The 24,955-nt window shown below is 55.7% G+C and overlaps 7 protein-coding genes across 7 annotated transcripts; 2 read left to right on the top strand and 5 right to left on the bottom strand.

Annotated features, from left to right (window-relative positions):
* Nucleotides 1-199: 199 nt before the first annotated feature.
* On the bottom strand, nucleotides 200-5,360 carry PHACADRAFT_213668 (uncharacterized protein). Its single transcript, XM_007400993.1, has 18 exons — nucleotides 5,046-5,360; nucleotides 4,933-4,983; nucleotides 4,830-4,883; nucleotides 4,668-4,783; nucleotides 4,484-4,616; nucleotides 4,355-4,431; nucleotides 4,136-4,303; nucleotides 3,908-4,081; nucleotides 3,507-3,854; nucleotides 3,282-3,451; nucleotides 3,086-3,230; nucleotides 2,171-3,032; nucleotides 939-2,108; nucleotides 863-877; nucleotides 671-812; nucleotides 563-609; nucleotides 426-513; nucleotides 200-371 (listed from the first exon to the last, which is right to left on the bottom strand). Exons 1-18 carry the CDS (start codon nucleotides 5,179-5,181, stop codon nucleotides 344-346), a joined length of 3,924 nt encoding a protein of 1,307 aa, XP_007401055.1. The 5' UTR covers nucleotides 5,182-5,360; the 3' UTR covers nucleotides 200-343.
* A 1,652-nt stretch (nucleotides 5,361-7,012) lies between these two features.
* PHACADRAFT_105051 (uncharacterized protein) lies at nucleotides 7,013-9,254 on the top strand (the record flags this gene model as incomplete). Its single annotated transcript, XM_007400992.1, has 10 exons — nucleotides 7,013-7,122; nucleotides 7,176-7,229; nucleotides 7,282-7,481; nucleotides 7,539-7,651; nucleotides 7,707-7,830; nucleotides 7,886-8,097; nucleotides 8,156-8,332; nucleotides 8,382-8,691; nucleotides 8,799-9,042; nucleotides 9,095-9,254. The coding sequence occupies 10 exons, from the start codon at nucleotides 7,013-7,015 to the stop codon at nucleotides 9,252-9,254; spliced, it is 1,704 nt and encodes a 567-aa protein (XP_007401054.1).
* A 1,929-nt stretch (nucleotides 9,255-11,183) lies between these two features.
* PHACADRAFT_264313 (uncharacterized protein) lies at nucleotides 11,184-12,122 on the top strand. Its single transcript, XM_007400991.1, has one exon. It carries the CDS (start codon nucleotides 11,241-11,243, stop codon nucleotides 11,613-11,615), a length of 375 nt encoding a protein of 124 aa, XP_007401053.1. The 5' UTR covers nucleotides 11,184-11,240; the 3' UTR covers nucleotides 11,616-12,122.
* Nucleotides 12,123-14,769: 2,647 nt separating this feature from the next.
* On the bottom strand, nucleotides 14,770-16,213 carry PHACADRAFT_264311 (uncharacterized protein). The gene has a single exon (XM_007400990.1). It carries the CDS (start codon nucleotides 16,078-16,080, stop codon nucleotides 14,860-14,862), a length of 1,221 nt encoding a protein of 406 aa, XP_007401052.1. The 5' UTR covers nucleotides 16,081-16,213; the 3' UTR covers nucleotides 14,770-14,859.
* Nucleotides 16,214-17,078: 865 nt separating this feature from the next.
* Nucleotides 17,079-17,453, bottom strand: PHACADRAFT_46121 (uncharacterized protein; the record flags this gene model as incomplete). Its single annotated transcript, XM_007400563.1, has 1 exon — nucleotides 17,079-17,453. A coding segment is annotated over one exon (375 nt), but the record flags the coding sequence as incomplete, so codon positions are not given.
* A 1,003-nt stretch (nucleotides 17,454-18,456) lies between these two features.
* PHACADRAFT_105129 (uncharacterized protein) lies at nucleotides 18,457-23,340 on the bottom strand (the record flags this gene model as incomplete). The annotated part of the gene is made up of 3 exons (XM_007400989.1): nucleotides 18,457-20,211; nucleotides 21,653-21,853; nucleotides 21,916-23,340. Coding segments are annotated over 3 exons (3,381 nt in total), but the record flags the coding sequence as incomplete, so codon positions are not given.
* Nucleotides 23,341-23,402: 62 nt separating this feature from the next.
* On the bottom strand, nucleotides 23,403-24,161 carry PHACADRAFT_264309 (uncharacterized protein). Its single transcript, XM_007400988.1, has one exon. It carries the CDS (start codon nucleotides 23,982-23,984, stop codon nucleotides 23,658-23,660), a length of 327 nt encoding a protein of 108 aa, XP_007401050.1. The 5' UTR covers nucleotides 23,985-24,161; the 3' UTR covers nucleotides 23,403-23,657.
* Nucleotides 24,162-24,955: the final 794 nt, after the last annotated feature.

The raw sequence follows: 24,955 nt of genomic DNA, 5'->3' as shown, positions 1-24,955 counted from the left end.
TGTGTAGGCACACAAAAGTGAACAAATGTGCACTTACATGCAAGATCATGCACAACAGCGAGAATAGCCGATGCCTGTTAAGCATGTTGCACACGGAGGTAGTAAAAGAGTGGCAACATGGTAGGCCCGGCGGGACGTCTAGCAATAAGGCTCGTTCTGCGTCCCAGTGGAACGCTCCGATAGTGCAGACAAGATGTAGGAAATAATAGATGCATTCGTAGTATATAACAACATAGCGAAGCCGCATAGCATAGACAACACTAGAATGAACGATACAAGGATGCAATGAGCAGATGTAAGGATCGCGGAAGGGAATCTCACGCAAACGGGAGTGAGGCACTCTTCAAATCTCCATTTCCTCTCTTGCGCGTCTACAGTACATTTCAACGATAAGTTGCATTTCTACATCAGAGCCAACAACTCACAGGTACGCTTTTCGACACATAGGTCTGTGTCTGGCATGTTTCCAAATCTGCCTCCGTGACCTTGCGGCAAGCATATCCTCGTCAAGATCTGCAACGTATGAGCGACCATTATCTTGGCCAGAATTGGGCATACGCACTGTCGTCTTCGCCAAGCATCAAAATCTGGTCCAAGCCAATCGTTTGCCTGCAGCATGTCGTCAGCGACAAACGTGCTATGACGAGAAGTCGAGAATGCCGGAACGTACCAGGTGTCATGCTCGTCGAAGAAGCGAACGATGTGCACGTGTTCGCTCTCCATTTCCTTCTTCGTCCTCTCCATTTTCAGCGATGCAGGCACGGTCTCGTCGTCATAGTCGAAGACGACGGCAGGCCACCAAGGGAACCCAGCTAGCATGCTAATTAGGGATCGCGCGGGTCACAATAGATGCTGCACTTACTGAACTTTGCCCAGACTACGCGCATAGAGCAAGATAAGTCAGCGAAAGGCCGTGTTAAATCACAGCCGCCACTCACCAAGAGTACCACCCTCGAGCACCGCCTGTCCCCTCTTCAAGACAGCTTTCCCCGCCTCCGGGTCGAGCGGCAGCAGCACCGCCGATTTCCTTCCTCTTCCTCTTCCTCCTCCTCTTCCTCTCCCTCTCCCTCTGCCTCTGCCTCGGCCTCGGCCTGAATGGCCCTTTACTCCCGAAGGCCCGGCCACGGGCGCCTCATCGACCTCTATCTCGTCTTCGCCATCCTGCGCAGATTCCTCGGGCTCCTGCGAGGGTTGTGTGAGCTCCTCCGAGGACATCGCAGACGCGTCTTGCCCGAGATCCCTGCGGCGCGTGCCGCGCGTCGGGGACTTGACCGAGTCCGAGTCACTCAGTGCCGTCAGCTCTGACGCCTGATCTTCATCGACCTCGGCCATGGACACGTCTTCGGGCTGTTCAGCAGACGGCGTCTCCTCCAGATACAGCGTGGCGTCGGCCTCGGTGCGGTTGTCAGTCTCGGTGTGGTCGTCAGTCTCGGTGTGGTCGTCGGTCTCGGTGCGGTTGTCGGTCTCGGTGCGGTTGTCGGTCTCGGTGCGGTTGTCGGTCTCGGTGCGGTAATCGGTCTCGGTGCGGTAATCGGTCTCGGTGCGGTAATCGGTCTCGGTGCAGATTTCGGTCTCGGCCGGGATCTCGGCGTCTGCGGGAATATCTGGTTCCACTGAGGGAAGGCCTGCAGGAGCGGCGATGGGGGTCGAATCGCCTTCCTCGGCTTCCGGAGGCTCAGGTACCAGCTCGACGATCCATGATGCAACGGGCGACTCTGCCTCTTCTTCGTGCGAAGCCTCGGCATTGAGCTCTCCCTGCTCCTGTGGAACCGCGTCAGCTTCAGGCTGTAGGGACGATGAGCTGGAGGCTGGCGCAGAGACTTCGGCCAGCGTAGTGGGATCTTCGATGTCCACTTCCATTGGGGTGGTGGGCCGCGAGGGCGTCGATTGAATGATTTCGGGCGCCTCTGACTCTTCGTCCGGCGCTTCCGCGGCCGAAGCAGGCAGCGCCTCTTCCGGCTGTGACATTGACGGGCCAGTCTCCAGTTCAGGCCCCAGCTCGGCCTCAGGTGCGAGTTCGGAGTCGGGGTCGGGTTCAAGCCCAAGCGCAGGTGCAGGCTCGACAGACCTCGCAGTAACATTCGACGTAGTCGACACCGGCCGCTCCACTATCGTGCACGCTTGTCAGTACACCACATTGCAACAACCACGTCAAAAGAAAGTTACTCACCAGACCGCGCACCCGTGCGTTTCGGCTCGGCTGCCTTCTCTGACGGCGGGCGCGGGTGCCGGCGCTGGCCCTCGGGCAGGATCCAGCCCTCGTCGAACCTGGAGAACGACTGGCGCGCGTCGACGTCGTCCACGATGAGCGGCACTTCGGAGTGGCCCGGTCGTATGGCCAGTGTACGCTTCGAGTGTTTCCAGTCTCGTCTCTGCCGCTTTGCCGGGGGCTCGCCCTCGGCCGCAGGCTGCTCGTGCTCCAGGACGGATGGCTCTGCGACAAGCTCCTCTGCGGGCTGTGCTGGTGCGAGTTCGGGCTGGATCTCAATAGGAGCATCAGTAGGAGGCTCGATGGGCGGGGCCTCCGCCGTTGCTATACCCGCCGCTGCTCTCCCGCGTCGAGTCTTCGGGTGTGCCGCGTTGGCGCTGGCAGCAGCTGACGCTCGCCGCTCCTTAGCGCGCGCTTTCTCAAACCTGCGGTCGCGCTTTTCTTTCGGTACAGGAGCTGGCAGGTTCAGGGGAGCTGGGGGAGGGGTTGGCGGGGGCTTCAGCTCGCCAAACTCGTAGCTGAAAAGCGAGTCGAAAGGCAGCTTGTCAAGTATGAAACGACACTCTTTGCGGATTCGTTCCGGATCGACGAGGAGATCGAGCATAGACAGTGAGGGCTCCAAATCGCCAACAGCCGGCTGCTCAGGCCGAGTTGACGGGTCAGGTTGTTCGGCCAAGGGCGCAGACGGGCTTTGGTTCACGAAGCGATCCAAATCAGGGAGAGCGCGCTCTGCGGCGGTCTTAATCCGACGGGCAGCCCTGAAGTAAGCTGTCTCGGGCTTGTTATAAAGCATAGCATTGTTAAGGACAAGATAAATGTCATCCTGGAACATCTTTAGGTCAGCCTCTGAGATGAGCACGGCGGTGCATCACATGCCTTGAACTCCTGGAGGTCGACATACTGGTGTTCAGTCAGCTTCTTGTCAATGACACTCCAGGACATCGGGCGCTTGATGACGTCATAGTAATCAGGGACGTCTGCTTTCGAGACCGGACTGAGGAAATAATCGCTCTTGTCGCCACTATCGTTGTAATTAGCTTGTAGATCAGGACTAGTACAAAGAGCGACTTGCCTCCTGATGTTCTCGAATACACTCCGCATGGCCGGATGGAAAGGATAGAGGATATCCCGCAGGACCTGCTGGATACAGTTCGCTTGTCTCAACTTCTGCATCTCTCTCTTGCGAGTAGCATCCGCCAGCGACCGCAGCCGCTCGAGGTCGCCCCGAAGATCCTTGAGCAGCTGAACATGCAACAGGTCAGCTCTTTCCATGCTTACATATCCGCCATCCACGCACCATGAGCTTAAACGCCTTGTCTTCATCGCTCTGGTTCCTCCCGCCCGCTGACGCCGTCCACGGCTCGAGGTGGAGCCGCTTAAGCAGCGGCGCCCCACGGCGCGCCTCGCGCTTCAGGCTCCAATACTTGCACACGAGGACGATAAACTCGCGCTTCTGGCGGATGCTGATCCGCATGTACTGCATGATGCGGTCGACGATGATCTTGGGCACAAGCGGCGGGCCGGGCTTGTACGTCTTCGCGTACGCGCGGGCGGTCTTGGACGTCTGGCTTGCGTCCGCGCCGTCAGGCACATTGTTGTTCTGCTCAGAATTAAGGGCCGCGAGACGGATTTCTGCCTGCTCTCTCTGCGAATGCCCGGTTTTAGTATTTGAGGATGTGGTGACGCTGGTGCACTTACAGGCAGGTGCTTCTCACAGTATGCCGCGAGCGTTGGCGCCTCAGAGCCCTGGGATGCCTTCATCGGCATCAGCAGCTTTTCTTTGCGCGCGCATGTGGCGTGGAAAGCAGAGAAGCACGAATTCTTGATGCACTGTATGCAAGCGCCCGTACGGACATCGCAGAGCTGACATTTCTGCGACGCAGAGTCAAGATACACATTGAAAGTCGAAGGGGAATCTACACTGACCAGCTTCCACCTCTGCTTCGGGATTCGGTCGACACCAGTGACTGGCTCCATGAAGACGTCGTTCGCCACACGGGTTTCCGGCACCCAGATTGCGCAGAGGAGATGCACCCACTCGCCATGCACGGTTTGCTTGAACGCACCGCCTTCGTTCGGGCACAGGATACATGACTAGGCCAACACAGCTCAGCGGGAAATCCAGCGAAGAGCGACAGTCCGCACCACCGGGTTCTCAGGGGACACTGTACACTTGCGGCATAGCCATTGTCCTTCCGGAATGTATGGAACGCCGTAGCAATCTATCGAAACGACGATTGACGTTAAAATATACCCGGCAGAGACAACGCGTACCTTGATGCACAGCAAGGTTGCAGCCGTCGCAGAAAACGATCGCATTCGTGTTTTCTCCTTCCGAGTCGTCACAGATGGCACATGTAGAATCTTCCGACGGCATGGCAAGGTCTGGCTTCGGTAGATTCTTGGTCTTAAGGTGTATTAGAGATGCCCAAGCGACACAACGCTCGAGCGTACTCACCAAGTCAAACCATTCCTTCTCCAGCCTGTCCATAATGACCTCGAATGTCTCGTACGACACTTTGTCGAGGTTGGCGTTCCGCCTATCAGCGTTGACGCTGTCGATCCATTCCTGGTCTACGAATGAATGAGAGAGAGTCCGAGAATACGCCACGTCGTGTACCTTGCTCGTCCATGTCGTACTCGACTTGCACCGCGAGCTCGCTCTCCAGAGGCTCTGTAGAAAAGATGACCGTTGCGACACATGTTTGTTCGAGTAAACGCACCTATATAGCGAATGTACTGTTCTGGGAGCCTGAAAGGACTGCCGTCGTTGTCTACGCGTCAAGCACTCTCGTTGGAATGTCTGCTTGTGCACACGACGCTGTCCGGGACTTACAGCCATACGACCGTGTCTGAGAGTCTGTAACGCTCCCCACTCCCGAAAATGCATCGTCTTCGACTTTAGTGAACGATACTTTCGGTAATGCTGGAGGTGCTGCAGCAGGCGTCGGAGATGCGCCTATTCGTACCATGTCTGGCACAACTTGGCGGAGGCCGGCTACCCCGAGTTCGTATTTAGAGAGATATTCGTCACCAACACGAGCAGATTATGAACTCGAGGACTTTTGGAAGCGATATGTCCTGGAGGCACGACAGCCTAAGGGCAAAGGAGGCGGTATAGACGCGAAATGAGCGAGGGATTACCGATCGCAACTCAAATGCGGGGAAATTGGAAGCGCCCAAGATACCTCAGGCGTCAAATGGCCGGTCGTCGGGGTCCTTTTTGAAGGCGATGACAGGTGCACGGAGTCCAGCACTCTCCTGCTCGAATTATAACGCTGGCGGTGCGAGAAAGACTTCAGAGAAATTGCGCAGATGCCTATGCAATGCCTAGGGCACCACAGATAATGAGACACTGAACAACAAGGCTGTGTCGCTTCGAGCCCACTCGCCTCTCGAAAGTTGTAACCTCAACACAGGCCTAGGCAAGTATATCAATCCTCGTCCCTGTGGAATACACTGTTTCTCACGCTCCCGTTACTTCTAATAGTTTTAGCAAGAATCATAGCAGCGCACGTTCACATGATGGACCAATCAAAATATTCCTCTGTGCACGTTCCTCTGATCCAGGTACTGGTCGAGTAAATCTCTACAACTCGAGCGTACTGGTGATCCAGGTACGCAGATACCTTGGTTTGACGTTTCTGTCGCACGCTGTCATACACTGCTTGCCAGATCACGCTGAACACAGGACCTGTCTTCATCGTGCCTTTATCCTCTACGCGCACTCGTCCCAGTCGCATCCTTCGCCAAGTGTATCGCAGACAGCAGCTCCGCGAATGCGGACCGAATGGGCGCACGCTCATAATTTTCATTGCGTCTTTGATTCAGGAACTTCTCCTAGGCAAGTACTGGGACAGCATTTTGCTGTAAGGGATGTTGGGTCGCATGGCAACATCTATCTTCATCGTCATATACTACAACCATCATATCGGTTTAATGGTAGGTTCAGAGCTTTAAAGCCTCAAATATCCTGAATCTTAGTCTCAGTGTCCCTATCGAGGCAGACACTTACGAAGCAAGAGTTCGGATCCACAACGATACAAGGGTCTGCGGAGGGCGGTGTACAGCTCTTTCTGGATGCTGGGGTGATGCTTTAGCGCTGGCTGAGTACGTCTAGACTTTGATCGTTCTGTCCGCTGGCTTTGTATTAAAGCGCAAGCCACGTCCACACTATATCGTCCATCTACTTCCATCCACTATCCTTTGCCATCGCCCACCGGGATGTCTGGCATTCTATCCCATGCTCAAGACGTGCAGATTCGGGTAGATGGCCAGGGCGAGCAGCACGCGGACAGACTAGAACAATACAGCCCTTATATGCAACACGACGCAGCGACGACAACCGCTCCTCCCGGGCTGTCTGTACCGGAGCCCGACCAATTCTCCGAATACTCTGAGCTGCAGCACCCGGCGGCGGCACGACACTTTGTAGTCCCGCCACTCCCGTCCTTCGAGCCTCCGATCGACACGCTCGCAGACGACGAGGCGCATGTCCGCTTCAACTCATACTCATCTGCCCAGACGCGTCAGAGCGATGCGTATCGTCGCCAGCGAAGCGGGACGAGCGAGACGGCCGCGTCGCATTTGCACGGCAGCCACGAGCGCCGCGCGGGCAAACCCGCAGACATGGAGCTCTCGCCAATGTCGAAGGCGCACCTCCCTAGCGGCATGTCGGGCTCCTACGGCGCTATAGAGTCGCGCCTGGGGTACGAAGACCTTGCGCCGCTAGACTCGAACCGCTATATCGCACGACGGGACGAGCAGAACCCAGACCGCGTCACGATTACGCTGACGGCGAACATGACGCTACCATATCGCGACGGGTTTGAACCGCCCAATTCACGAGCGGGGTTCATCCTCTCGAAGGAGAGGCAGTCTGCACTAGCAGAGGTGGATGGCGCGCATTTTTCGTAAGCGCTGTTCGCTGTCTAGTACCGCCACTGTCCATCTCACTGTGCAATAGGTGGTTTCACTTCAGGGTGACGTTGATAGCAGGCGTGGGGTTCTTCACAGATGCGTATGTGCCGTCGAATCAGCTGCCTCCAGGCTATAGGCTAAACCCTGTGCAGATACGACATCTTCGCGATAACCCTTGCGTCTGTCATGCTCAACTTTGTGTATTCCACCACATTCAATGCGAACGGCAACATCAGCGTGCGCCCAAACGCATCCTTGGCGAATGCCGTCAAGATCGCCGCGCCCGTGGGAACGCTCATCGGCCAGCTCGTGTTCGGCCGCCTGGCAGACAAGGCGGGCCGGAAGCGGATGTGTGCGTAGCATTGATGCTGAATATCGAGACTATTGTGCCAACTGACACGAGTTGCAGATGGCATCGAGCTCATCATCATCATCATCGGCACCTTTGGACAGGCTTTATCTGCCGACAGCACCGTCGGAACGATGAACATCTTTGCGGAACTTATCATCTGGCGGTTTGTTGTGAGTGTCGCCATTTGCGCTCCTCTCAGTGGCCTCCGTTGATGCTTTTACGCAGATGGGGCTGGGTATCGGCGGGGACTATCCATTGAGCGCAGTTATCTCGTCCGAGTTTGCATCCTCGCACATCCGGGGCAAGATGATGACAGCGGTCTTCGCCAATCAGGGCTGGGGCCAGCTCTGTAAGCTCTATGCATTTTTCTCATTTACCCATGGCTCTAATATTGATGTACGCAGTCGCCAGCCTGGTCGGGTACCTCTGCCTGCTAGGCTTCAAGAACACATTTCCGTCTACAGGCGCGGCGGCTGATACGAAGGCGGACATCGATCGTGCCTGGCGGATCATGCTCGGTCTGGGCTGCGTCCCTGCTGCCATTGCACTGTATTTCCGGCTGACTATCCCCGAGACGCCACGGTTTACAATGGACATCGAGCGGAACGTTAAGCAGGTACGTTGAGCTATAGTCTGGCGCGCGGAACGGCGCTAATCGAGCTCAACACCTACAGGCGGTCAGAGACATCGAGACCTTTCTCCACACCGGAAAGTACCAATTCGACGAAGATTCGGTGGTCATCCGCGTCAATGCGCCCAGGGCGAGTTTCAAGGACTTCCGGCGCCATTTCAGCAGATGGGAGAACTTGAGCCTTTTGCTCGCTTGCGCGTACGCGTGGTGCGCGGTTGATGTGAGTGCTTCTCTTTTACCACTCTGTCACATTCTTAAAGGTTGTGCAGATCGCGTTCTATGGTGTTGGCCTGAACACAGACAGCCTCTTTTGCTCGATTGGGATCGCACGGTCTATAATCGGCTGCACTGTACCGGGCACGGTCAACGGATCTAACGGCACTACGTCGAGCATCCCACCACTGTCGGCCGGCGACGTCTTCCGGGATCTGATTGACCTCGCAGTCGCCAACTTGCTGTTTTCCGGCGTCGGACTCGTTCCTGGCTACTGGGTCACCTTCCTGTTTATCGAGAAATGGGGGAGAAAGCGAATACAACTGATTGGTTTCGCAGTACTGACAGTGCTCTTCATCGTCATGGGTGCGTTCGAGGCGACTCTGCAGATACGAACTATTGAACTCAGGCTTATCCAGGTGCAATATTCCCGCATGCCACCAAGTCGTCGGGCCCGGAGTTTCCCGGCGCAGAGCCCTCGTCGCTCTCGTTGTTCGGCACGACGTCGGGTACGAAGGCGATGCTCGCCCTCTTCATCATCGCTGCGTTTTTCATGAACTTTGGCCCGAATACGACAACGTTCATGGTCCCCGGCGAGTTGTTCCCGACGCGATACCGCTCGACGTGCCATGGTCTGTCCGCAGCGGCGGGCAAGGTCGGCGCGATTGTGAGCCAGTTTGCGATATTCGGGAACAAGAGCCTGTCCACCGCTAACGCGTACGCTATCCTGAGATGCTGTGGTCTCTGTACATTTTCTAATTTTGAATAGGCTGTTCGTGTGTGTGCCATTCATGGCGACGGGCTTCCTGGCGACGCTTCTTCTGGAGGAGACGAGCCAGATGACCCTCGAGGAGATGACGAACGAGCAGCAAGACCACTTCATCGCTGGTGAGCTTCTCATATACTTTGGCCATGGTGAGAATTGCTGATGGTACATGTGCCGCTCAGGTCTTACGCCTGAACCACATTCATGACAGCGGCTTCGCCGTACTATACCAGCTGCTGGCAGCCTTCTCTCATCGCATCTATCATTATTCAGATCTAATTATATACCCCATCTGGATACTGTACTATCGGCTGTGTTTTGACTTCGGGCTTGTATTGTGTCACAAAATGGACCTGCAAACATTGACGGCAGATTGTACGTGGGATTTCACGATATCCTCAAAACATCGCCGGTAGCAGTATACAGAGGCAGAATCTTATCACGTGGAAGAGACGGCGTCTGACATGAGCAGGACGCGATGCTCTAACCTCCGCCCCTTGACGCCTCCTTCGAACATACAGCTCAGTCAGTGACCGTGCCCCAACATGACTAGCATCGAGTTTGAGCAGACAGTAAGTCTCTGTTACGATCTCAGTAGTCTCAGCGTTCGCACTTCTATCTATCAATATGTGACGTTCTTGTCTTCTCAAGAATCCTGGGGACGATTCGCAGGCAGACGATACGGATACGTTGTCTGAAACAGCTTTGGAACATCAGAGTGACTCGGATTTCGAAATAACGGTCGTGCCTTCAAGTTCTCCCGAATCTTCATTCCCCGGCGAACTTGATAATTACTCACTACTCCTCCCGCCGGGTGATACGGCGGAATATCGGATGCCACAGAGTAAGTCTGCGCTCTAGTCCATCACCAAGCTGACACCCAAGCCCCCCGCCGCCAGGGGATATGTCATCTGAAACCGCTTGGGGACATCTTGAAAGCGACTCCGACTTCGAAATAACAGTCATGCCTCCAAGCTCTCCCGAATCTTCAAGTTCATACACTGAACTTGATGACTTCTCGTTACTTCTCTCGCCGCCTGGAATGGCGGAATATCGGATGCCACAGAGTAAGCAACAAGTACACTGCTTCTGCGCTCTAATGCGAGACTAGACTGACACTTGCTGGAGTTGAAAACAGTGAATATTTCGACTTCGGGAAGCGACTGGCGCTACCACAAGCGCTACCACCAAGTCTGCCGCCGCCAGTTGATGTTCCCGTCCACTTGATCATTGACTCATTGGCTAAGCTACCCATCGAAATCAAAGACATCATCATAGAATTTGTGCTATCCTCCAACTTGATAGCTGCACGACAAGTCCTCAAAGCTGAGGTTTCGAAACTTGCCATAGTTTCAATCTCATGGAGCAGAATATTGCGCCCGAGGCTTTTCGCGGACCTCACCCTGCGCTCATACGACGACTGTCGTACACTTTACGCCATCTTGCACTCATCGCTCTCTGGATGGCTCGCGGACTTCGTTACTTCGATCGGATACGATTGCCAAACTTTCCCGAGTGGCCCTCTCTGGATATCGCTGTTTCGCCTGGCAAAAAACTGTCGGCAAATAAAGGCGCATGCGAGCGAAGATCTCCTTCCTCCTCCAATCCCGCTGCTCACCCGCAGCGCCGGTCTCAAACAATCTCTGTGCCGCCTTAGTCGAGTGGAACTTTGCGCACTACGGGTACAGTCGCTCTTCACCTTGATGCGCATTCTGGGAGACATACGCAAGCTGCAAGAACTTGCCCTGGACCGTGTCTCCTGGGGCGATAGTTCTTTGCCCATGCCACCAACCGCAAATATCTGCCATGCCTCCTTCGAAGACGTCGAGATCATCACGACTTCGCGTTGTTCCGATCAGTTAGCCGTCGCCGCATGGATCTTCGCTGCTGCTAGTACACGTCACCAATGCATCAGGCGTATGGGGGCAGATGCTCTGCTTCCCCCTCAGACGTCGTCCATGATACAGCTCGTAGCCAGCATGCTGAATGACCCGGATGTGCGCCGCTCGCGATTCAACAAGCTCGAAGCAACAGAACGTGAGCTATGTTTATCTATTTACAGGAAAAGAATAATTCGCTGACTCCACTGCATTGATATCGTTTTTCAGATACCTATCGCTTCCAGGGCGAGATAGAAGCATACAACGACATGGCCGGTGCTAGAGAGACTGCCGTTCATGTGCATCTCTACGTGATGGCGGCCCGCAAAAATTGTGGGGGCGGTGCTCAGGAGCCCTGGTCTGTCCGTAACGTAGAACTCACAGATAGTCCTTCAAGTGATTCGGTGCGCTACCTGAGCTCTCGGGACTGGGGCATTCTTGGGGCTCTCCTTCCTGCGCTACCACAGCTGCAGTCGTTCAAAATCTCGTGTATATCTTCTCACTCGGAGGAAGACTTCGAAACACTGTCTGCTGTGGTTCTGGACGCCGTAGGGAACCACCCAGTAGTGGTTCTGCATTACGAGACTCCAATTGAAGAACTTGAAGTCGTTCCGCCTGTGGGTTTTTATCACGGGTGGTCGTGAAACTGGCCGTGCTGATAGTGATTGCTAGTCTGGAACCGTGACACCATCTACATGGTCTCCAATGGAGCATATGCGAGGTATGCTCTCGCCGGATCCTTCCGTAGTGGGCCTTCCACCGCCGATACTCCCATCCGACTCCACCAATTTAGACCAATTTGACTCTATTCGGAGTCCTTCGCGGACGAATAGTTCTCCTCTCTCTTCTACTTCCTCCCCTTCTTCCTCTCCCCCTTCTTCCTCCTCCCCTTCTTCCTCTCCTTCTCCTCCCCTTCTTCCTCCAATGCTTCCCTCACTTCTTTCCCTCCCATGAGCGCATTTAGTAGCTACCAAGCTGGGCTGATCCGAACTTAAGCTTATGCGAGTGCAAAAATTGTCCCCACTGGGACGAGTCGCAGAGCTCGCACCAGCAATATCCCGGTTACTCTCACAAGTGATATACTTCGGAAGATGAATAGCATACCTGTTGTAGTGATATCTTCTATTTTGTGAGCAGATAATTTGGGTTGTATGGGGCGAGCTACTGTGCTGGCCGCCGGCACGGAAATGAGACAAGCTTGAGACACTGATGGTGCAAACACTCGCACATTCCGCGACGTGAAGCTACAAACGTCTCCTCTTTCTACATTTCAATGGGCTGACGAGAGTCACTCGAGTCGACATTCAATGTCCTGTAGGATGCTACCCAATACACAAGAGCCGGGATCGCTGAGAGCGACAACAAAGTTGACAACGCGCTGGCGACCTGCGTCGGTGGTCGCAATACTTCTCAGACAAGTCTTAGTCCAAGTGAGGACTTGAACGGCGTGTTTGATTCATCAGGGAAGGCGAACGCCGGGGTAATTACGTCTCAGGCTCCAAGCCAAGCTGCAGAGCGAAAAGGAATATCTTCGTCATGCTGCGATCAAGCGCCACCGAGGTGTGTCCCATGTGCACCAGGGTCCTAGATTCTTAGGATGCCCGACGATTCTCGCTAGTCTAGGGTCTTCAACGTCAACGTTAACGCTAATTTTAAACGTTTCAAATTTCAAGCTTCAAGCTTCAAGCTCAATTTTTAAGTTTGAGAAACTGATACATGCTCCCGGTTCTCACTGCTCGGGGATTACAGTAAGTGGGTACTCAGCGGTCCGACTCTGGTCTGAAATTCCGGCACATTAACGGGAAGATTATGTATGGCGCCCTCTCTGCCCCTCTGCCCTCTGTTCCTTCCTTAACGCTTCGTCTTCCTTCGTCACCCGCCGCATCGGCATCGTCGGAAAGCACGATAACCACGCGGACCACGCGACGATGAAAGTCTTGCTCCACAACGAGTTCCATCCGACACAGTCGCTGAACCGGCCGCCTGGACTGCCGTAGACTGGAATGGCACCGACACCGATCTTCGCGTTTCTGAGGTAGCTCAGGTGCAGGACAAATGCGTACGACCGGCTCAGACAAGGATACGGTCTCGCCTGATCGCGAGGCGCCACTTGACGAACTTGCCTGGCGTACGCTAGCAGATGGAGCGCAGCACGGCGTCATCGACCATGAGTAGGCACCATGCGTGTCTCGTGTGAGTGTTGGCTAGGATCGCAAATGAGATATGGCGCGTTTTGGGAGGACAAAGGCGGGCTTGCACAAGACGTTGGTCCAATATATCAGGTGATTTTAAAAGAGAGCGCTGTCCTTCCTCCGATCCATTCGGCGGACTGGGCTTCCACACAGACCGGAGCGTTTACAAACGCGGTTTTGTGCTATATTGCGAAGGGGTAACGTCAGGTATGCACGAGCTCCGTAGGACCTGGCGAAAATTACCAAGCCAAGGCAAGCCATCTTTAACCCGACCATGATGATTGCGTACATATCCGACGACGTTTACTTATTTATTCATTCTCGATCTGCGACTCCCATCTCTGCGCGCTGACACTCCCTTGGCTATGGGTTAATGTGAACAAACCAGCAAATTTGCGACGCTCGCCTACGTCGGGGCCCTAGCAAAGAGGTGAGCATTCTGAGGTGTGTACACCTACAGGCACGCACATACACAGCAAATTTGCTGTTCTGGGGGCTCGAAAGGGCTATCGTCGCAGTCTGCGCGTCCAACCTGAGGAGCAAGTTAACGCCCGCTGCTCAGGATGCTATCCAGTGAGACTGGGGCTGCACTACCAAGCTTCCGATCTCGGCAACCACATCATTGTCGACTCGATATTGATAACGGGAGGCAAGATCGAATGTGGACGGGTGCATTGACATGGGGATATCAGTTACGACGCTGTTGAAATGTTTGGTCCTGTTTGCGTTCCATCCGGCGTTCCGTCAACGGACGCGTCGCGTAGGACACTCCGTCCGCGCGTTCTTGACCACCAACCGCGCCCAGGAGCTCAACGCGTCGTCCGTTCTGCAGCGCGTTTCGTTGCCTCATTCAACGCAGCACACGAGCTCAATGTTTTGGGACGATGGCCGTATCTTCACCTGTAGCCGACATTAACAGGGCGCCGCTTTGACGCGTTCCAGTGCGAACTGTCTTGTTGTTCTCCACAGTACTACCTCGATGCCTTGGCGGCACTTGGAGACACACAACGGTGGGCATCGACGTGGAAAAGCGTCTCCCACAATTCTACCAAGGCATGGCCTCCAATAGCAGCAATACTGCCCGCCGGAAGACTCAGACAGCAGCCGAGGAATCGCTGCTGCAGAGAAGCACAAGCCGGCGGGTAGATGGGGCTCGGGTTATCTGAGAAGATGTCTGCCAGAGACTGTCGTAGGCTAGCCTAGTATCTCAAGCGTAAGATGGCTCGTCGATGCAGGTACTCAAATATCACCCACGTTTTCTGCAGGAAGTTCTTATGTTGCCAAGCTACTCGCCAGCTCATGTCCCAAGGCTTCCTCTCCCGCCTAGCCGAAACGTCATCCTGGAGGCTCTTCGAGCTTTGCTGCATCAAGATATCGTCGAGCAGCGCGATGGTCCTCGAGCAACACATAATCTCAGTCTGTGAAAGCTTCTGCAGACTCCGATGCGCATGCTGTACTGACCGTGCTGCCCTGCACCAACAATTCGTAACGCGCGATTGCTACAAGAAAGCCCTTCGTGGGAAGTAACTTACCCGCCCACAGTTGTTTACAAACAAGCGCCGCGCCCTGCGTTTCGGAGCATGAGTTATGAAGTTTAACTGCTTGCGTCTGGATGTGGAAGAACTTAATGTCATATAAAACAACTAAGGATGTAATGCAGCTAAGATGTACAAAGACTGAGCAAAGACGGCGAGACCTATACGTTAATGACTTCGGAGACCTTGGCACTGATCGTAGACAAGTTACCAGATCCTTCCTCGAGTAGACGGTAGTGATCCCCGCGCAACACGACCTCATCCAACGAGCTGACGAGCGGAACGAAACCGTGTTTCACGTTTGACTCCGCCCGGAACAGCGTGACGTGTCCCTCGTACCGCGGCATCACATGCGCATAGAGCACACGGGAGTTGGCCAGGGTGCGAACCTCGATGTCGCGCTTCAGGTGCACGCCCTGCTCGCCCATGTCGTCGAAAGGCAGCCCGACGGCGCCCATCGCCATCGGGAGGGCCGCGTGCGCGATCAGCTCGACATACGCCGGCGTCAGGTCGACCTCATGCATGAAGTACACCTCCGAGTCGAGCACGAAGAGGTTGACGGTCCAGCCCGCGCTCTGCGCGAGGCGTGCCGCTTCGACTGCGACGTGGCCGCCGTAAGAGTAGCCCAGGATGTTGAACGGCGCGCTGCCGGGCTTGGCGCCGCTGACACGGCCCAGCTCCTCGACGATCCGCGCGTAGTAGTACTTGCCCTGGTTCTCGACAGTGTACATGTCCGGATCGAGCAGGGTGCTGGCGTGGCCTGTTGACGGCTGGTCTGGGAGGAAGTCGTCGAGTGCGACATACCCAGGATCGTTGAGAGCGATGACGTTGAACAGATCGGTGGAAAGTGACAGCCCGGAGAACATGTGGCCGAGACCAGTGACCATGGGGACACAGAACAAGAACGGCTTGTGAGGTTCCTGCGAGAATACGAGCACCGAAGGTACGTGGAACTTCTCGGATGCTGGAGCAATCGCCGGAGTCGTCGATGGCTGATCGGATGCCTTGGCGGCGATCGCTTCCCTGATCTTCCCCGCCATTGCCTTGACTTTGGGCATGTTGAAGACATTCATCAGAGTGAACGGGACGTCGAAGGCTTCTTGTATCCGGAATACCAAACGGGAGGCAAGGAGCGAATGGCCGCCCGCGTCGAAGAAGTTCGAAGACCGGCGGATTGGTGTGCGACCGAGAAGAACCTCCATGATCCTACAGAGCCGCTCCTCGACCTCGTCCTCATGTTCGTCAGGACCGTCTCCTTCCGTGGTGTCATTCAGCATGCTATCGGCGTCAACGATGGCACGGGCTAGGAGCTGATGGCGGTCCACCTTGCCGTTAGGCGAGAGGGGAAGAGTCGGGACCCAACACACAAGGTGAGGGATCATGAATGGTGGAAGAGTTTCGCGCAGCGTCTCGAGTAGCTGGGACGAGGGGATATGAGACTCTGAGGGTGATACTGGCGCAGTAGCGACAGCGTAGGCAACAAGCAGATCGTCATTGTCTCTGCAAAGTTTGAGATGAACGACCGCGGCATCGCTGGCTAAGTCGGTTCGGCGAATGGCCGCCTCGATCTCCGCAAGTTCCAGTCGCTGCCCGCGGATCTTGACTTGACCAGCGTTCGTCCTCCCGACGAAGTGCAGGTGTCCATCCGGGCCCCATCTCACAGCGTCGCCCTACATGAGGTATTAGATTTGGAAGGGAAAACAAAAGGGAAGTCACGTACCGTACGGTAGTACCGAGAGACATCTTGGCCGAGTTCGCCGAATCCAAACTCGACGAAAGCCTCGGCAGTCTCCTTCGGCCTCCTCAAGTAACCCGGACCGACACCGGCACCGCCAATGATCAGCTCGCCGATCACGCCCGGTGGCACCAGCCGGCCCTGCGTGTCGACGACGAGAACTTGAACAGTCGACATTGGTCGGCCAATGGGCACCGGCCCAGACGTAGGCATGTTGGGAACATCAATCCAGAACCCGGTGGCAAAGACGCAGGTCTCTGTTAGGCCGTATGCGCTAAAGAGGTGGATCGACGGATTGACGGATTTCACCCTTTGTAGATCCTCGTAATAGAAGGCTTCTCCGCCAACCTGCAGAAGGCGAAGCTTGCGGAAAAGCTGGGGCGCGAGATCGAGAACTTGGCGGAAGAGCGCAACAGACATGAAGCAGCCCGAGACGTCAAGCAACTGGAACTGCTCGGCCAGAACGACTAGGTCAAGAACGTCGTACCGATTGAAGCAGACAATGGTGGCGCCCGCGAGGAGGGTGCACCAGATGTCGATGATGCTGGCGTCCCATGCAAGGTTGTTGATCATCCCGATCTTGTCACCTGCCTGGAATGGGAAAACGTCCGTGTTCGAGACCAGTGCGATCACCGAGGACTGCATGATGAGCACCCCCTTCGGCATACCCGTGCTGCCAGATGTGTACATGACGTAGGCGGCATCCGTGCGAGGAGTGCAGACGAAGTCGATGGGGGAGGCGAGGTCGATGTCGGTGAGGAAGTCGGAGACGTCGAGGCGAGCGATACCGTCAGCGTTGTCGGCGAACTCCGGCGACTGTGAGGTTTTGATCATCAGTCGTGCACCACTTTCAAGTAAGAGCATCTCGAGTCGTTCGGGAGGGTATCGAACGTCCAAAGGCACATACGCAGCTCCAGCCTTGACGATGCCCAGGATGGATATGACGGCGAGGGCCGATGGGGGAATGCACATTGCGACGAACTCGCCGGCGCCTCCCGACGTCTCCGCGATCTTCTGTGCCAGCAACGACGACGCAGTGTCCAGCTGCTTGTACGACATCTGCACTCCTCCGTCCTCTAGAGCCAGCATCTCAGGATGCGCCTTCACGGATTTCCTGAAAGCATCGACGAGGGAGGACGACGGTGAAGGAGGTGGTGGAGCGAGCGGGACATCGAATCGTTCCAGGTATTTTGCCGAGCTCCGGAATAGAACTTCCTCGACGACCATGTCGGGGAATAGAAGGAGGCTCTCCAAAATGTCCACGAAGTTGTCGCAGAACATCTCAACGGTATCTGGTCGGAAGAGGGACTGGTCGTATACGAGCTCGTAACGAGGCTCGTCGAGATCGCCGTAGCGGAGCTCGAGGTCGACTAGCAGGCTGATATAACAGGTTCATTTATATGCATAAGATATAGCAGCAGAATAACGCACCCTAGCTCCCTTGACATTGGAATGTCACCTCTGCCCAAGTTCTGGGAAAGCGCGACGTGAATGACAGAAGACGACAGTTTCTGTAGTCTCTGTATAGCGATGGATACATCCTTGATAGATACGGCCGAGAACTCGGACGCTTTCTTGATCGAAATCCGCACATCGTCAAGAACATCCGAGAGTACAGCGTCGCGTTGGACGGCGAGCCGAGCGGGGACGATATCCACCGACTCTTTCGTCTCAAACCCTGAACACAAGAGTTAGTCCAAATTCCATGCGGGAGAACAAAGCTGAACGCACCGATCGTAATGTCCTCTTGGCGAGTGTACCGGTGGTTGAGCACAGAGAGAGCGGCGAGGTGCAGCGTGAGAAGTTCCTTCTCGCCCTTTGACGAGGCCCGAAGCGCCTCGCAGACGATTGGCGGTAAGACGAAGGAATGCGTCTCTCGTCGCAGGGACGCAGTTGACAGAACTCGGGGGAAATCGAGAGGGAACTCGCAGGGGACATAGTCGCGCAGGTACATCGCCACGTCAGATGGAGTAGGCTGGCGAAGCTCCGAAGATCGCGGCGGCTCGACAGGCAAGCGTATATTGTCGGCAACTTGTTCCAAAACCTTGCGTATACGATCCGACAGGTCGGCAATCGTCTCTTCCTTGTACAAGTCGGTGCTGTACACGAACTCGCCAAGCAGGTGCTCGTCGTTCTTAGGGAAAAAGTGGATTTCCAAGTCGAGCCTCGTCACGTCCATAACAGCCCGCGAGGAGGAAGCATGGACGTTCCCTATGGTGAAAGGTGCGTTCTTGACAGTTTGGTAAGCGAGAACGACCTGCGCCAGCGGGTTGCGACTGAGGTCACGAGTCGGGTTGAGGATCGAGACGACCCGCTCGAAAGGCAGATCCTGATGCTCGAATGCCGCCATCGATAGCTCTCGCACTTGCTGGAGCAGCTCCACAAACGTCTGTCCGGGATGTACCTCCAGCCGGAGGACCTGCGTGTTGACGAAGAACCCGATGAGCTTCTCGGTCTCAGGTCGATTGCGATTGGCTATCGGGAAGGCGAAGGAGGCGTCCGTCTGGCCGGTGAGCTGGAACTGGACGATGCGGAAGACAGTAGACAGAAGCATGAACATCGTTACGTGTTCCTGCTTACAGATCTGTTGTAGTCGAGTGAAGAGCTCCGGGGGAAACCGAGCGACGAAGGTCTTCCCTTCATAGCTGAGATGCTGAGGTCGTGGGAAGTCTGTCGGCACTTCCGCCGCCTGACTCCCTTTCAGTTGTTTTGCCCAATACTCGATCTGAGGCTCCAGGAGACGCTCGAAGTCTTCCGACTGTTGCCACTGCGCGAAATCCTTGTACTGGATGCCCAGTGGCGGGAGATCGTAGTCTTTACCGGCCTCGAATGCCACGTAGATCTCAACCAGCTCCTGGCGTATGACGTCAAACGAAAAACCGTCGACTAGGATATGATGTAAGCATAAGAGGAGGTAGGAGTGGTCCTGCGAGATCTGGAATAGAGTTGCGCGGAAACAAGGCTCGAGGTCGAGCGAGAACGGGCGCCTGGCATACTCTCCAACGAGCTTGTGGATAGACCGTTTGTCGATATCGGGGGCCAAGGGCACCATTTCGAGACGAGGACAAAAATCGATGACCTGAGTAGCTGCGGCCTGATTAACCTCGACGAAGATAGTGCGGAGAATCTCGTGACGAGAGACGATCTCCTGGAGGGTTCGCTCGAGAGTGTCGACGTTCAGAGGCCCTTGGAGCTTCAGGACGTATGGAGTGTTGTAACAAATGTTCTGCGAGCCAAAATACGCGAGTTGCGAAAGGAACCAGAGTCGTTGCTGGGCAAAAGATAAGGGATAGTGCGCCCCGTCCAGTGGTGCTGAAATTTTCATGGAGAACTCATGAGATGGAGTGGAGACGAGGATGTCTCGGATACTGGCAGCAAGCTTTCTCGGGCTGGAGTGAGAAAAGATCGCTCTCAGCGGAACAGGGACGTGAAACTCGAATTCGAGTGCAGACTTGAGTCGCGTCGCAAGTAAGGAGTGTCCTCCGATATGGAAGAAGTCCGCGAGAGGTGAAACTGCTTGAAGCGATAGGAGGTCGCCGAAGATACCGCATAGTCGAGCTTCCATGTCGTCTGCAGGCAAAACAAGGCCCTCAGCTGCGCAAATATCAAGACTGGCGTCCTTCTCTGCCATCGCCACCAGTTGCCGCCGGTCCAGCTTCCCGCTAGTGTGGACTGGAAGAGCGTCCACCGAGATGATACGGTCGGGGATCATGTAAGACGGCAGCACTACTCTCAGCTGTTCGAGAATGCTGTGCTCCATATTTGTCCTGAACACCAGCTCCTGCAGCCTAGATATGGAAAACGGAGAGGGAGAGGTATCGTCGTGGTCGACGGTCTTGAATGCAACACAGGCGCCGGCGTTGACGCCGTCGGAAGGTCCCTTGATGAAGACCGCGTCGAGAGTGGTCGTCTCCTTCTGACGCGCGACGCTCAGTTTGACCGTCACCCCGTACTGCTCTGCGAGACGCTCCAGGTCCCATGCGGACCAGCCCTGCGCGGCTGCGGTTCCCTTGCGCGGAGGAAGGACTGAGGCAAGGTTGGCGGAGCGGGCTGGCGAAGATGAGAAAACGGCTGCTGCTGACGCGAGCTCCCAAGATAGGAACCGATTCGGGATGTGCTCCACCGCGAAAATATTCTCGTCGCCGGCGACAAAGTCGCGCAGGGTGTCCTCGAGGTCCGAGTCCTTCCACTGCAACGCCTCGTAGTCGTACCACGCAGGAGGGACTGTCAAGTGCAGCTCCTGATTGACGTGGAGGATGACTTGGTAACGAAACTGGCTGAGCTCGTTGCAGTACTCGATCGCCTTCGGGACGATCTCGACATGGGCCACCTCGGGGATGGTGTGACGAAGACTCGTGAAGAACGAAGGGTCGACCAACAACTCGGTCCGGTACTTCTCGCGATTCAGAATCTCATCTCGAAGATCCTGGAGCGTTCGTGATCCAAGCTCGCGCCGCCAGCGGCGGGCCGCGATGTCGATGCCCAGCAGACTGCAGAAGGGAAGACTTCGCACATCTCCAATGAGGATACGGCCTCCAGGGGCGCACTTGCCGATGGTATCGATGATGGACTGGCGGAGGTAGTCTTCGGACGGGAAGTACTGGACGACAGAGTTCATGAGCGCGAAGTCCGCCTCGAACGCAGGAAGCTTAGATATTTGGTTGGCGGCGGCATGCCAGATCAAGGTCTTCTCGCTCAACTCGAGCCCGTGGAGCTCGTTTTCCAAGCGCTCGGCTGCCTCTGCCGAGGGCTCAATGGCCCACATGTGGTCGACAGAGGGAAGAATCTGGTGGACGAAGATGCCGATGCCACAGCCGACCTCGAAGACGGTCCGCGGGCGCTGCTGGTGGAAGGGTCGGAGGGTGTCGTCGAGCCATGCTGAATAGCAAGCAAGTTTTGTCAGGTTCCTCAGATGCTCGAACCACGGTGAAAATAGTCGACTAACCGGTCATCTCGAGCTTCGGGATGGGTTCTCCAGTGATCATGCTGTCCCAGCCCGAGAAGTCTGCGCGTGCTTGTGCCCTATGTTCAAGCGAGGATCAGCGACCAAAAACATGCCTATAAGCCGAAAAAAAAACTCACAAATCATACGTAGCATACATAGCGTCGTACACGTCCCTCCATGTGTCCACAATCGCAGAATCGTCATTCGACGCTGCAGGCTGTGTACCGCCGTCAATGGCTCGACCGTCGGCCTCGTGTTTCTGCTCGCGGCTGACAACAACATATGCGATAAGGCTAGGGTCGCCGCCATTGGTCGGCTTGTAACAAATAGCGCCGGCGCCGTTGACGAGCCCGGTGCGGAAGACGGTCGCCTCGATCTCGCTCAGTTCGAACCTCTGTCCACGAATCTTGACCTGCCCCGCATTAATCCGGCCCATGAACTGCAACTGTCCGTCGCACCAACGCACGGCATCGCCCTGTGGATACCCCAACACAGGTCAGCTCACGCGCCGAGTCTGTCAAACTTTTCACTGCTTACCGTGCAATAGAACCTTGTGTTTCCATGTAGACCGTCAACGCGCAGCTCGACAAACGCACTTGCAGTCTCTGCGGGGCGGTTGAGGTACCCTTCGGCGATGCCTTCGCCGCCGACGACCAGCTCGCCGATGACGCCTGGCGGCACGAGCCGCCCATAGCGGTCGATGACGAGCGCCTGGCTTGTCTTGAGGGGACGGCCGATGGGCACAGGCCCTGCGTGCGGCAGGTTGTCGTCGCTAGGAGGGATGTCGAAGGTCGTCGCTATGACACACGCTTCGGTCGGGCCGTACGCGTTCGTGAACACGACATGCGGGGCCGCCGCGCGCGCCTGGCAGAGACTCGCGTAATCGAGCGCGTCGCCGCCGGTCAAGATCTGCGTGAGCTCGCGGAAGACGTCCGGGCATGTGGTTGCGAACTGGCGGAAGAGTGGGGTGGGCACCAAACAGCCGTCGATATGCGCCTCACGGAAGCGCTGCGCGAGCGTAGACGGGTCGAGCACGTCGAAGCGGTCGAAGCACACCAGTGTCGCGCCGAGCAGGAGCGAGGACCACACGTCGATGACGCTCGCGTCCCATGCGAGGTTGTTGACTTGCGCGACGCGTTGTCCCGGGCCCCACTTGAAGATGTCAGTGTTGGTGGCGAAGGCGACGACGGAAGATTGCTTGATGACGACACCCTTGGGCTTGCCTGTGCTGCCACTGGTGTAAAGCACGTAGGCAGCGTCATTTGAAGACTCGGATGGGGAAACGGATCCGTCGCGCTCCTCGCGAACATTCGCTGCAACGAGAGACTTCCTGTCGTCAAGGAAGCCGGTGACATCCAGATGTGCGACACGTTTAGGGTCAAAGTTAAACGAAGCCGACTCCGAGGTGGTGATGACAAGAGATGCGCCGGAGTCCTTGATTAGTGACTCAATGCGTTCCGCAGGGAAGCGTACATCAAGAGGCACATATGCAGCGCCGCTCTTCACGATAGCAAGGATGGTCAGGACGGCGATGGCTCCGGAAGGAATGCACAAGGACACGAAGGCATGTAGCTCTTGTTGCCTCGTGGCCTCTAAGATCCGCTGGGAGAGAACGGAAGAGAGGATATCGACTTCGCGGTAAGTCAAGGTGAGGTCTCCGTCGATGAGCGCTGGGAGGTCATGATAGGCGGCGACAGCGTCTGAGAAGGCCTGGGTGAGCGTGGGACGAGGCTGTGAGGGGATTGGCGCTGGGTCGACTGGAATGTTTGCTGCGACGAGCTGCTCAAGCGAATGGGAGAACAGAACGTCGTCGACTGTGCGATCGGGGTCGGTGACGATAGCCGTGAGCACGTCGAGAAGATTGTCGAGGAAGGTATGGATGGTGCCTGATCCGAAGCGAGTCGAGTCAAAGCTTATGTTCACACGCAGATGGTCCGCGGAAGGACAGGCGTTCCAGACCATGGAGAATAAGCTACCGAAGACAATCATTGAGTCATTTAGACGCCAGTATAGCAAGCCCATGAACTTACCCGTCTGCTGTGCCATCGATGGGGACATTCCCGAGGCGCACAAGCACAGGGAGGACAGCACCCCGGAGGCTACTCTTGTTGGCGATGAGCTGCGGCAGAACGGCCTCGAATGGAAGCGTGTTGCGCGCTAAGGACGACACGAGCTTATGAGTGGCCCGGACAACCTCTGCAAACTTATCTCCGTCTTCGACCTGCAGGCAGATGGCCATGGGCTCCCCAGGCTCCCCACCAGCGTCGACACCTGAAACATTATTCAGCTCGATGTACCGCAAAATGCAAGCAATAAAAACTCGTACCGATGGCGGCGCGGACTACACCGGAGTAGCGCAGATGCAGGATACGGACGGCAACGAGCAAGATTTCGTGCAGAGAAACAGAGACCTGCTCGCTGAAGGCAATTAACTGAGTATACAGGTCATTAGCGACCGTCACGGATGCGATAGAATCGGTAAGGAAGTTTGGATGGGTGAGGTGGCTGTCGGCAGGAAACTCGACGGGCACGCAACCACGAAGGGCGTCGAAGGCAATATTGTGCTGGGTGCGCGGAGCGGTGTTGAGTTCAAGTTGGTCTCCCATTGTTGTAGAAGTGTGCAAGAACGATTGCGATTGGAGGATTCGGACAAGGTGGTTTCGTAAGGTCTGAGGATGCTAGTGTTGCGCTGCTTAGCGGTTTTGCTAGTACTTGGGCCAAAACATGAGTACGCTGCGTGCAGTCCTTATGTACTGTTCTGAGGCCCTAACACAGCTCGCGGAATCTATACGAGGGATCAGCGGGAAAAGGAAACGGCTGTGAGAAGCTCGTGCACCTCTGCCCACCGAGCTGTACCGTGTACGTTTAGTCATGGCGTACTGTGGAGTATTGAGGCACTGTCGATGTAAATGGACCTGCTTTCCGAAAGCTCGTCAGGTCGTGTCAGGTCGCGTCGTGTCAAGTCGCGTCAAGGGAGCCTGGAGCCAGCTCACGTGATTTCTCAGCGTCAAACCCAATTTTATTTTCTCTCCGGCACTACTTAGACCTTACAAAAACTGCTGGCTTTTTCCTACAACGCTTGCATAATACTGGGAGGTGTATTGCCTCAAGGCTGTAGATTTGGAAAGTGTCAAGGTCAGGAACCGAAACCGAGTTTTTATTACCACCATCAGACTGGAGACGTTTTCCAGATGAACGCGCAGTAGAACAAGAAGAGATCTGTGGTGTATCGAAAGCAGTCAGATCAGTTTCCAGGCCGGCCTGATTGTATGACCCTCAGGTACAGCCTTCGCCACTGCTCTCCACCTGCGGCGCTGCTGTCGTATATCGACTAAGAGCCCGTCACCCCGGGACCAACAACGATTTGCAGTCTCCGAGTCGCGGGAGAGCATATATACGTCTTGCACATCCGTTCATTCGGATGATCTATCAACGGCCGCGCTGCCGCTGGCTGGTTTAGTCGTCGACTTCAGCGCTTCAGCTGTCAAATCTCCGGTTAATTTGGTTATGCGACTATAAGACGCCCTGCTTTTTACCGCTCGAGCTCCACGTAAACTGGTCCGTCACTTGATCGATG

The sequence above is a fragment of the Phanerochaete carnosa genome, assembly GCF_000300595.1.
Source record: "Phanerochaete carnosa HHB-10118-sp unplaced genomic scaffold PHACAscaffold_11, whole genome shotgun sequence".
Lineage (NCBI taxonomy): Eukaryota > Fungi > Basidiomycota > Agaricomycetes > Polyporales > Phanerochaetaceae > Phanerochaete > Phanerochaete carnosa.
Note: the sequence above shows the minus strand (reverse complement) of the source record. Positions and strands in the feature narration are given on the sequence as shown.